Genomic DNA, 12,156 nt, shown 5'->3' with positions numbered 1-12,156 from the left:
GCACCAAAAAGCAGGCAGAGCCCTCTCTGTTCACCTGCTACTGAGGGAGTTTTGTTTGCTGTTTTCCTTTTTCAAGGCATTGTATCCTTGGGTATTTGTTTGCTATATAGAGCTGCTGTGTAAATGAAACCTACTTGCTATAAATCACTATGTAAATGAAATAATTCAAAAACCTTATTCTCATGAGGAATCATACAATGGTTCAAATTGTTTGAAATACTGAAAACATCTTTTAATTGTAGAATTCTTTACAAACTTGGGTAGATACATAAATGGCCACGACAAAATGTGTTCTTATTGCCTGAAAATTTTCACAGAAATACAAACATAGATGGCAAGCTTACTGACATCCAACAGGATGATATCTTTAGACTTGCAAAATGAATAGACACGACATTCCTAAGCAGTTTGTTTGACTGTCCTTGAAGTTCTTCTGCTTATATACCAGCCTCAATATACAAAGAACCAAGATTAAAATTTTTTATGCACATCACATAATAATGTAAAATTAAGCACAGAAAAAAGGTAAACAAATTGTAATCCTGATTTTTTTTTTCTTTTTTTTTTTTTTTTTTTTTTTTTCCCCACCTAGGGCATTGACTCATTCCAAGCATGATTTTCTGCATGGTTGTGTTTTAAGTGAGACACACATCTTGTTTCTGCTCAGGACATCAATATCAGATGGAGATACAAGAATGAATGGTTGCAAATGAAAGGGAAAGAATTGTAATCACAAGTGGAACTCAATCTCCATGCCAGTGTTCTTGCAGCCCTAAGCAAAGCTATACATAAAAATATGCTACAACCATTATTCTCAAAAAATCCTTGGCACTTTTCCTCTGATAATCTTACTTTCTTTATTATTTTTTTTTTTAATGGAGCAAATTACATTTCTGCACCGATATCATAAGGCAAAACTATAAATGCAATTACAAGGACAAGTTACCAAAAAAACCCAAGGCAAAGATAAACCCCACCCTCAGACCATTACCCCCCAGCTCTGAATGCTTTGTGAAATAATATCATCCTTCCTCCTCATCACTGTCTTTCATTGTAATGCCCTGAAGTCCTCCTGCATCCGTGACTGAGACTGTGGCTTCCTCTACGGTCAGGCGGCTGTGCACGGTGTCGTAGGTTTTACTGTTCAGCGTCCCCTCCATCACGCCTTGCAACCTGAAGTCCCGGTAGGTTTTCTGTGGCAAAAGTAAAACACCCTGAATTGGACTCCAGCAAGTCTGAGTAGTCTTTCACTGTACACTGGTCATTTCTAGCATGCCAAGTGTCACAGGTTTATTCTTCCTGCAGGTTAGGGACCTGTCACCTCAATAAAGATTTTGTGATCTTAGTTTTTGGGCTGCATGGGATTTCTACAAACTCTAGAGATTCTATTTTGATGGTCATTCCTCTAAAAGATTGTACTTTGTGCTACAGCATAGTCTAACTGCTGATTTCTCAGTAACTTCCATTTGTTTCATCTATTCAATCACACACCAGTTGAGAATTTTTCTAAATATCTATTGAAATGTGAATTTGGCTACAGGTAGTTCAGTTCTGTTATTTCACAGAAAATGTAAATGCATGACCTTTTTCCCCCACAGTGTAATTTTATTTATATTTCTCTTTACATTCATATGTCAAATGTGGAAAAATAATTATTATCTATTACATTAGAATATATATTCTAATAATGAATACAGATTATGATCTATACTATATAGTGTCAGAATTTCTTGGGTGACTACCTTGTTAATTTACATTCTAAGTCTACATGTTGATTCACATCTTCTCTTCTTTTTTTCATTTCAGAAGATTTTGTTTCCCTGGTATTCATCATTCCTATGAACAGGCAGATGACTTTCTTCTTTGTTTTTCCATCATGTAAGTTCTGAGTGGAATTGTTTGATTCATCAATGCTATGTTCAAGTAAGCACATGGAAAAATCACCGAAGTACTTTATTGTTAAATTGTAACACATTTGAAATATCTTACCTGATGTTACCCTTAAAGGCTTAAAAAGGACAAGCTGATCTAGGAAGTTTCTTATTTTCTGTATGTATCACTACAAATTCTCAAAGTTTTGGAAGAGAATATGGGGGAAAGCAAACGGAAGATAATTAAGGGCTATCAGGCCCATTCCTCTGCCTGAGGAGTAGACCATGTACAACCCTTAGAGAAAGAAAAGATTTGATCTTGTTTCACTCAATACTTCGGAGAACTGCAAAAGACCACTCTTGAAATGGGTAACATTCAGTTGAGATTTTCTTCTGCCACTATGATGATTATTTAAACCTTGTTTGAATCACTGCAACTGAGATTTATTTGACTTCCACAGGTCAGCATCAGAGTCAATGGATGCAGCTTATGTTTTGCTCACACACGCCTGAGAGTACCCCGCCTGGTCTTTTTCAAGTGTCACCATTGCATTCCCTTTTTATAACACTGTGCATTCAATTTGCTTTGATGCTGTTAACGGGTCCTACAGCAATTTCCTTCACTTTTACATTGTATTCTTCCCATTCTCAGACCAGCACTCTGGGGTTCAGGTATCGCTCTTCTCTTGACAGAGTTTTGCAGGATAATAATGTTCACTTCCAAGCTTAATTTTTCATTTCTCCCTAACTTTCTTTGTCCTTGACCCTTCTTTAGTCACATCCCTCTGCACGTCTCAGACTTCTAATGAAACCCTTATGCCATCATAAGTCTTTAAAGAGAATAAAGGGAACAATGTTTCCTCTTCTAGGCTTTCTTAATAATGCCACTACTCTTGTTGCATCCAAATCCGAAAGAACTGTATTTCTCTTACTCATCCTGTCCTTTAAAAATTACTTCCTACTTTTTGTTGTTGTTGTTGTTGTTTGGGTTTTTTTGGTTGTTTGGTGGTTTTTTTTCCTAAAGCAAACATAAAAGTACCTTCATTCACTCTGGTTTGGAGGAACTGTGCCTCCCTTTGTCTCTCTGCAGCTGGACTGCAGCAGGAAAGATTTTTTATGATACTCTTCTTGAACCATTGTTTTGTATTTCTCAGCAGCCTCCTGTCTGCTGAGTTCCTGCTTTACTAGTTTTATCTTCACCCACCAAAACCAAGGTCCACAAATTTTTCTGTTTTCCAGAATCAATATGATTGACATCATCTTCTTCAATCTTTAATATCCACAAAAAGTGCCATGGAATAACAGTTGGAATTTACATGCAGAGCAAACCAAGTATTTGGGCACAGAAAGACCACTGCCAGAAGCAGTGTTCCCACCTCCAGCAGGAGCCTCCTGCTCTTGAACAAGGCTAACCAGTGTTCCAGGTGGCAGAGGGAAGGCCGGTTGGCAGTGCTGCTCATTCAATGGAAATTCAGTTTTGTAAGAGCTCCCTTTAATCTCCCTGGTGATATTTCTCTTGAAAAATTTAGCCTGCCCTTTCTCAGATCTCATGGGGCACAGGTTTTAGATCCTCCAGCACCTATCTTCTTCCTCAGAGGATGATAACTACCTTGGAAAGGAACATTTTACAAGTGCATGGAGTGATAGAACAAGAGGGAATGGATTCACACTGGGAGTACGTTTAGATTAGATATTTGTAAAAGTTTTACTGTGCAGGTGGTGAGGCACTGGAACAGGTTGCCCAGATAAGTTGTGGATGTCCCACCCCTGGAAGTCTTCAAGGCCAGGCTGGATGGAGCTCTGAGCAGCCTGGTCTGGTGAGTGGTGTCCCTGCTCATGGCAGAGGGGTTGGGACTAGATAATATTTAAGGTCCCTTCCAACCAAAATAATTTTATGATTTTGTGATTCACTTGAGAATAGCTTTAAACCTTTCACAAAAGCCATTCATTTCAACAAGGAACAGCAAACTGCTTTTGCCATTTGGGCACATAATCAAGTGAAGAGCCAAATCCTGCTCCCAGAGAAATCAGTTAAGGTCAGCTCAGCAAAGCTAAGCTTGGGTGTTTCAGGGAGCCATGATGCCATCATTATTTTGACCGTTTTCTTGCATTTCTCTCTGTTCTGGTGGTTTTTGTTGTTGTTGTTGTTGTTGTTTTCCTAGTGAATCCTGAAAGCTGCAGTTGCAATTCCAGTGACCATGAGTTAAAATGCTTCTGACTTTATAATGCATGAACTTCATGAGAAAATATTTTTAAGAAATCAAGGTCAACACTGACAACAGGTGTTTCTTACTCCACATTTGTACACATAACAAGAATGTCCTAAATTAAAGAAGACAGAGTTAAAAGGAAAAAAATCTGAAATGGTTTTCTGTCTCTTCCCTAAGGGTATCAACTAAGATCTGAAAGGGAGTTAGGAGGAAACTTTTTATATGGTAGGTTAACCCATAATTGCCTATTTCAAGGCATGTTACACTCTGCTAGGAAGCATTTGACATTGGCCAATGTAAATGACTGAGGACTGAGTGGAGGGATTGGTATTTTTATTGATACTTAGCCCTGAGTATGAAAGGTTAGAAAATGTTATCTAATATATTGAATGCTGTTTTCAATTAAGCCCAGTAATTACATGTGCATAAAAAAGAAAATAGTGCCTTTTTTAGGAGAAGGGGGAAAATGGAGAAGGAACACTACTGAAATTATTCAGGTAAAACAAAATTTGGTAACAAGACAAATAATAATTTAGTAACAATAATCATACAGCAATGCTGTACAGCTAGCTGCAAAATTCCTTGGAACTATCTTAATTGTCCCAAAGTCCAGAATTTATGACAAAAACTAGTGCACATATAATTAACATTAAGGGGCTTCATAAGTTATTTTACTTCTGGAATTTGCTACAAGTGTTGGGAAAAAAAAATCCCAACCTAAAACTATGTAACTTTACAACTCTATTCCACATTTTCTAACTTTTGGGTTGATTATCCATCTTATTACTTTGTTACTTTCCTCTCCTTACTATGCAGTCTAATGCAAACATATTTTATTTACCTTTACTATCTTGATGAGAGTCTTCAGCTGGTAGATGTGAAGCTGAACGTCTAATCTGTCAGCCAACCACATGCATATGACTTTCATGGAGTTGCTATACCATTGCTGAAAAGAAGGATAATAAAAAAATTAAAAAAAATTAAAAAAAAAAAAAAAAACCAACAAACACCACCAAATAACCCTGCAGTATTCATTTAACAGATTTGGTAATGAGAAGTAATGAAACACTTTGAAATGATCACAGATCAGCACTTGAAGTCAACAGTGATATAATTTCCTGTTATGAGAATTGCATGGGTCAGTAGGAAATCAAATAACTTGACCTAAACCATTCTTTACATGAATTAGCACCTGCCATTTTATTTTTCAGTTACAACATGTTCAAGTAAAAGAGTGTTATGCACTTTGTTATCTGTCAGTGCGAATGGATATTAAAGATACAATTACAGGAGAGAATTGACACCTGAAAAAACAAGGATAGAAACAGGTAGGGTACTTTGAGAGAGAATTTACAATGACTTTTTGATGATTTTTCAATCCAAACAGGAAAACAGTACCAGAGAATAAGGAATTTGTATTTTTATTTTCTTATATTTATGTATTTATTTATTAATCACTTCATCATTAAGTAAAAAAAAAAAATCAAAAATCTCTGGAAACTGTTTTTAAATATGATCAAAACACTACTCCACCCTTCCCAAAATAGTCATATTAAGGTTTTGGTTTACACTAATTACTAATTATAATTACAGCCTACCTTATTTCCTTTTTATGTCTTAGGCGTGGGTATGTTTTCAATCAACACTTCACAAATGGATGGGTTAAGAATAAGCCCTCTGCTGTTGGTGTCTATGTTACTGTGAAAAAATGCTCAGTTCCAAATAGCTACTGTAATAGTTCTTTCACATTAATGGGATTAGAAGAGATTTTACTAAATATAGTTGTAGCATTTCTTCCTCCCTCCTCTAAAATCATAACCAGATGTCATTTAGTCAAACCGTAAGAGGGAAGGGATTTTTTTTTTTTTTTTTAAACAATGAAAGATTAGAAGAGTTTGTGTCATAGCTCTGTTTCTAGTCTCTTTTCCCACAGGAAAGAGGCTTAAATTATTTTCTAATATAATTTCACCTCTCTTTGCAAAATACAGAGATACGCAAAGAGAGGAAATCATGCTCATATTTTAAAATGCAGCATGTTAGGCAAGTTATATTTTGTGAAAGTAATTCAAAGGAAGTATCTAACATGTCTCATTGTTCACCTCCACATGGACAAATAAAATATATACTAAAAGTATAAAGACAAATTACTTGCTACTAGATGTAACAAAATAAAGAAAAAGAATTCTTCTATCGAAAGGTAAGCTCTCTGTAAAATCTTGAAAGACATAGAGTAAATAACTACAAATACCTTTTCCTTACAGGTAGCAGTCTCATCACATTATAACTATCAGTTTTAAGATAAGTTTGAAATTAGATATTCATATAATAATTATTTTTTTTTTTTGAATGTGTTAAATAGTATTTTAATTATAAATCAATGAAAATAAATTACTTTTACTTTTTGGTTCCTCCTGTTAATTTACTCTTTTACAGAAGTGAAAAAATGCACAACAAAAAAGGCAGACAGACACGTATTTCATAAAAGTAGTTTGATTTAGTCACTAAAATATGGGACTGATTAGATATCCATAAAATACTGTTTTTAAGTCACTGAATGAAATTCTTATCATATTTACATCATTTCATCTCTAATGTGCATGCAGGTATTGATTTCCTTTGTAAGCACCTGCAAACTACTTTTAATGTGACAGATTTGTTACTAAGTGGTAAACTATATGACAGGTGTTGTATGTACACAGATGTCTTGAAAATGAAATACAATTGTGCTTATTAATTGGAGAACTCTATTGATCTAAATAAACATAAAAATTCCTACATCAAACATTCTACCCAAGTGTAATAAAATAAGCCAAGAAATTATATTATCACTCAGACCCTACTGTTTTTAATTGTAAACACAATCCTGGTAGAGAGAACTATTTTAGTAGGGGAGCTTTATGAAAACTGATATTTTTCCAGTCATGCATCTGTTACATATTTTGTTTGCATCAAGTAGAAAGCAGAACAGGCTCAAACTTGCTCAGACAAACAATCTACAGACAGGATTGAAAATTCTGAGACTGATTTTCCCATGCAACAACACTGAACAGTGACAGATTACTGACAATAGACTGTTCCAGTTTTCTGGCAAAATATTTTAAAGCCCAGCCAGAAAAGTTATTTAAGATGGATGCAGTAAAACTTCAACTTCACATACCTGTGATATTCTTACATGCACTGAAAACAAAGCTAAGACATTGGAGGAAATTAATTTTCTACTCAACTTTATGAATGCAAGCAATATAATATCTTTTTCTGACTAGCTTTGATGCATTAAACTTTCAATACAAATGTTTCATTTGGTGATTGTGAAATGATACTACAATACTTGCTCTTCTGTCAACATAGCTTGTTAAGAAAAAATATGACTGCTATTTTATTAGAAAAAAATGTATTTTTGTCACTGTATTTTTAACAAAAAAAATCACATCCAGTATATTCGTGGAATCCTCACAGAGATACTTGTGGGTCGGATTCTTGTTGATGATTGGTCTTATATCCAATAGTTTTGAGGACTTAGTATAGGCTGAAGCTGCATAAACTTCAATCTGCTGGACTTCTTAACAAGAAAATAGTGATTTCCCTATAACTTCTCTTTGAGTCTGTTAAAAAGCACAGCACTGCAAATTCCTGTCAGAGGATCCAAGGCCACACATTTTGACAGTCATGAGCACGTTAGAGAGGCAGGGATAGATCTACTGTGGCTGATGGGAATCTATTGCAAACCCCAAATTTCAGTGATTGGACAATTGTCCTGTGATTACTCAATTAAAACAACATCAACAACAACAACAATCGCCTTTAACCGGTTTTAAGAAAAAGTAACTTTCCCATTAGTAACAACAGCAGTGAAAGGACAATGCATCTCTTGCAGATGTTCATTATATGGTACTACTGCCACATTCTTTTCTGTTGCCTATGCAAGACTAAAGCAGTAAGTGCTTGTGATATATTTTTTCCAAATATGATAGCAAATAACAGCAGCCAACCACTTTAACAAAAATGTTTGCACCACTATTTCCTCCTCTCTCCTTATTCACAGCCCATCCAGCGCCTGTAAGGGCATGCATTACTCACTTCATTTTCCTGAGATACCTCTTTCAAAGTAAAAAAATAAGAGAAAAGGAAAGGCTAGGGTTGACTCTGTGAGACCCTTGTATTCATTCACACTTATTGTGCATGACTGTACACTGGTAAATCATATTAGCAGCCCGTCTCCCCATCAAGCTGCTACTTGCTTTCCAGCCCTGGGAAGGTTCAACAAATCAACAGGAGCACGGAAAACAGAACATCAGTCTAATCTAGTGTTTAAGGTGAAGTTTTCAAACCCAATCTAAGAAGATCTTTAGAGCAAGCAACAAGCTGAAGGGCTCAGAAGGTGGTATTGACAATGAAAGAGTGTTGAAATATTGAGAAGCGCAGCACTTGTGCATTTTTAATAACAAGAGGGTCAACAAGGACACAGCTCCCTCAGTGCCAATAGTTGCCACACCAGGGCTATAAACGCTCTCAGTTCATCAGATTTCTTAAACAGTTCATCAGCTTTCTTAAACACCCTAAACCCCCTCAGCAGACCTTTAGTCTTAAATTAACAAACCAAAGCAATGAAAGAGGGTGCAGCTTGAATGGCCAGCATTGATCCCCAACGGGGCTCGGCACAGCTACAGGCACTGAAAAACTCGTTCCATTGTCAGGAGGAATTGACAAACCTCCTCGCCTAAATAGTGCAGCTCAGACGGGCTGGAGGCACGCAGCTGTAAAGGGCTCCCCTCGCCCCGCTCCCAGCGCTCACAATGCGCCAGGCATGAGCTCTTTGTCAGGCCCAGACTCTGCAATTTTCTAACAAGGATTAAAGTTGTTTCTCGGCAGGGTTAGTGAAAAGCGATTTAGCAACATACCGTGCTTTCTTCAGGCAAGTTAAAGAGAAGTAGTTAAGGAATTTCATTATTCTGCTGACCGGTGGAAATACAAAACAAATATAATAAATATTCACCATCTTTCTGGGTGCCTGAGCCATAACATTCGCAGAATGGTTCAATTAAATATAACACTTATCGGCTGAAAGCAAGCACTTCAAATTTATTTTTGAAGATTTATAAAAAGGTGCAGCTGTTTGCCACCTGGAAGGAGGCTCAATACACAGCAATACACAATGGTTTAGTCCTTCTAGGGCTGGTATCCCTAACGCCTAAGACACAAGACCCCGTCGAGTTTCTATACCTTGACTGCTCTTGATAAATGGACATTGTCATAATGCTTTCTCCGCTGAGTGTGGCAGGGGAACAGCTTTTCTAGGAACTGCGTTTTATGTTCCTGCGGAAGCCTTTATCACACTATTGATCAGGAATTTAGTCGCTCAGACAACAGGATGTTTCTACTTCCTTCAACTTTACTAGCCCTACCAGAAAGAGTGAAAAAAAGGAAAGTTCTCACTAAAGACACTGTATACCAAATGCAGCATAAGTTAAAATGAGAAAATAGTAACAAGCTAATATAGGACAAAGCATGAGCATGTTAAAATTGAAGTGCTAAAATCCTTAGTTTTTATTAAAAGGCAATGCTATCATATTGCTTCAAGTTTATGCTAGGGAGCACTACAAGTAGACCATGGAACTTTTAGGAAATTAAAAAAAAAAAAAAGTTAAATAGTGAAAAAATAAATAAGTTTTTTTTAAAAAAATGCAAACAGCAAAAGCTGAAAAAAGGTCCTGATTTAAATTTCATAATTTATTTCCCTTTTTGCAAAATATGAATAGTCATACTGATTGCCTTTGTTGAATGTTAAAGATAATGAGGGGCACATATCATTTGTAGTGTTTTTTAAAATAGTCAGAGGTGTAGAAGGTATAGCTGTACTTTCAAGTTAGATATAGATATCATCCACTTAAATGAGGATTTTTACATCAGCAATGATGAGTTCATACACTCTTCTGAAAGCTGGGACGTCTTGGTAACACTGAAAGCACCCCCCAAGTCATGGGGGAGTCATCATAATGCCACCACATTTATACCTTTTACATCTTTTTTTCCCCTAGGAACTTCTATTTAAGATAAACTATTTAAGATAAATCTATTTAAGAAAGAAATAAAAATTAAACTAAGCATGAGTGGAAAACCCATGGAGTTGGCATTGTTGAAACCACGGGATTAGCAGGAAAGACAAACAAATTAAGCTTTTTCCCTATACCAAAAACAAATAAGCCCTTGATCTGAAAAATGCCAATGACTAAATAAATATTGTGTCAAATGCAAAAACTTTATTCCCCATTTTGGTACAGCCCCTTCCTACATTTTCATTCAAGGACTTGTCCAGAAGTCCTCTCATTGCTGTGTCACTTATTTCTGCTGTAAGGCTCCTGTGTTCCCTCATGAGCTCCTCCTTTGCACAGAGCCTCTGACACATTCTTCTTCCACCTCACCAGTGTCTTACACTCCTAATGCTTGGCACCATTTATCCAGGCATCTTCCTGGAAACATCTCAGGCTTTCATCCAGCTTCCGTGTTTTGCTTCCTCCTCTGAGCCTGGAACGCTAAGCCACGTTTTGAACTTTGTCTTGGGAATGTGCAAAAATGATGACAACCTAAATTAGAGGTATATGTATCAGGAAAGGAGAGGTGAGAAAGGAATCAGACACCTGATATGTCTGCTTCTACACTCATACTTCTGATATGAGATTTTGTAAATTTAGTAATTTATCCCCCCCCCCCCTTTTTTTTTTTTTTTTAATCTGATTATAGTAGATTTAAGGACTTGCTTATTGCACTCTACTTGGCCAAGGAATAAAGTTTTTATTTCTTCCAGTATGATTCTTCCTTTGGCTTTTCTTTTGCCTTCCTTTTTTTTTTTTTTTTTTTTTTATTTATTTCTTCTTGTGCCGTTACTTCAACCTCCCAGGAAGCTCAGAAAGCATTTTTTTCTTCAGAACAAATACTTCAGTCTCTAGCCAGTCTCTTTTCTGCCTATTTGAATGAAGGATTCCCACTGTCACTCCCAAAGCAATCAGGGCAAAGGGAAAGGAGCTCAACAGAAAAAGGAGCCCAAACCCTGATGGAAAGACCTCGTTTAGAAACATTTACAATGACAAGTGAACTGTTGTTGGATGGGATATTTTGGTGATACTAGGAAACAAAATTAATTTTCAGAAATCAATAATGAGAAGAAAAGAAAAACCACGACTCATTTAAAAGCATGTTAAGCATCTTTGAAATTCCTGATCAAAAATGATATAGTTCTGAAAAACCAATGAACATCTAACATATGAAAATCTTATCTTTGAGAAGGAAAGTAATTTTTTTCATATTTTAAGCTTCCAATTAGAAGATGGCTAGCTGCTATGGAACTGCCGCCAATTTACAAATAAATATACACTTTTAATGCAAAATATAGAGTACTCATCTTCCCTGTATTTCATATTGGTTGCTAAACAGCAGTTTACAATATTTATGCTACTTTATAATGTTTGTGACCTTAATTTTTTTTTTCTGGCTTCTTCACATATGGCAGATAAGCTGGGAAACTGGAAGTTTGCAAAATTAGACACACGTAATTTCCTTCCATATCTGGACATATGTAATGTTACTGTTCTGATTTTAAACAGTAGGTACTAGCATCATGCTCATGACTATGAGAGACTAACAGTATAAACAGTTTCTCTGCTCCACTCTGGATGCACACTGCATCTGTGAACAAAACCTCCATAGGTTATTCTGGTGCTAAAACTCTGTGGAGCAAACACTGTCAGTCTTGCTACACTCTGTTGTGTTGCAGTTTGGGTATATCCACAAACATCCCCCAAGGCACAGAACAGGGAACATCACTTGAGTGACCCTGAAATGAAAGCCAGCTTGGATCCTCAAAATAAACAAATTAACATAAAGCAAAATGACCAAGTTGCTACTCATTATAAGACTTGCCTCTTGCTATCAGGCTCTAGTTCTAAAAGCCCAACAAATATACTTAGTTATAGAAATGCTAAGCAGTCTTCCTAAGTGAATGCCAAACAAATTATAAATTCGTTATAAATGAATTATAAAATGGTTTGAGTTGGAAGAGACATTAAAGATCATTCAGTTCC

The 12,156-nt window shown here is 36.2% G+C and overlaps 1 protein-coding gene across 9 annotated transcripts in view; it reads right to left on the bottom strand.

Moving 5' to 3' along the window:
- Positions 1-264: 264 nt before the first annotated feature.
- Positions 265-12,156, bottom strand: part of CADPS2 (calcium dependent secretion activator 2) — a 290,272-nt gene continuing 278,380 nt past the window's right edge. For all 9 annotated transcript variants that reach the window (XM_058420273.1, XM_058420271.1, XM_040062395.2 and 6 more), the window contains 2 exons: positions 4,923-5,027; positions 265-1,193 (listed from right to left, as the gene is read on the bottom strand). In XM_058420273.1, the coding sequence (XP_058276256.1) occupies positions 1,023-1,193; positions 4,923-5,027 (276 nt within the window). In that variant the 3' untranslated portion in view covers positions 265-1,022. The remainder of the gene's footprint in view (positions 1,194-4,922; positions 5,028-12,156) is intronic.

Source organism: Hirundo rustica, chromosome 4 (genome assembly GCF_015227805.2).
Source record: "Hirundo rustica isolate bHirRus1 chromosome 4, bHirRus1.pri.v3, whole genome shotgun sequence".
Classification (NCBI taxonomy): Eukaryota; Metazoa; Chordata; class Aves; order Passeriformes; family Hirundinidae; genus Hirundo; species Hirundo rustica.
The sequence above is the reverse complement of the archived record's forward strand: the minus strand, read 5'-3'. Positions and strand labels throughout refer to the sequence as shown.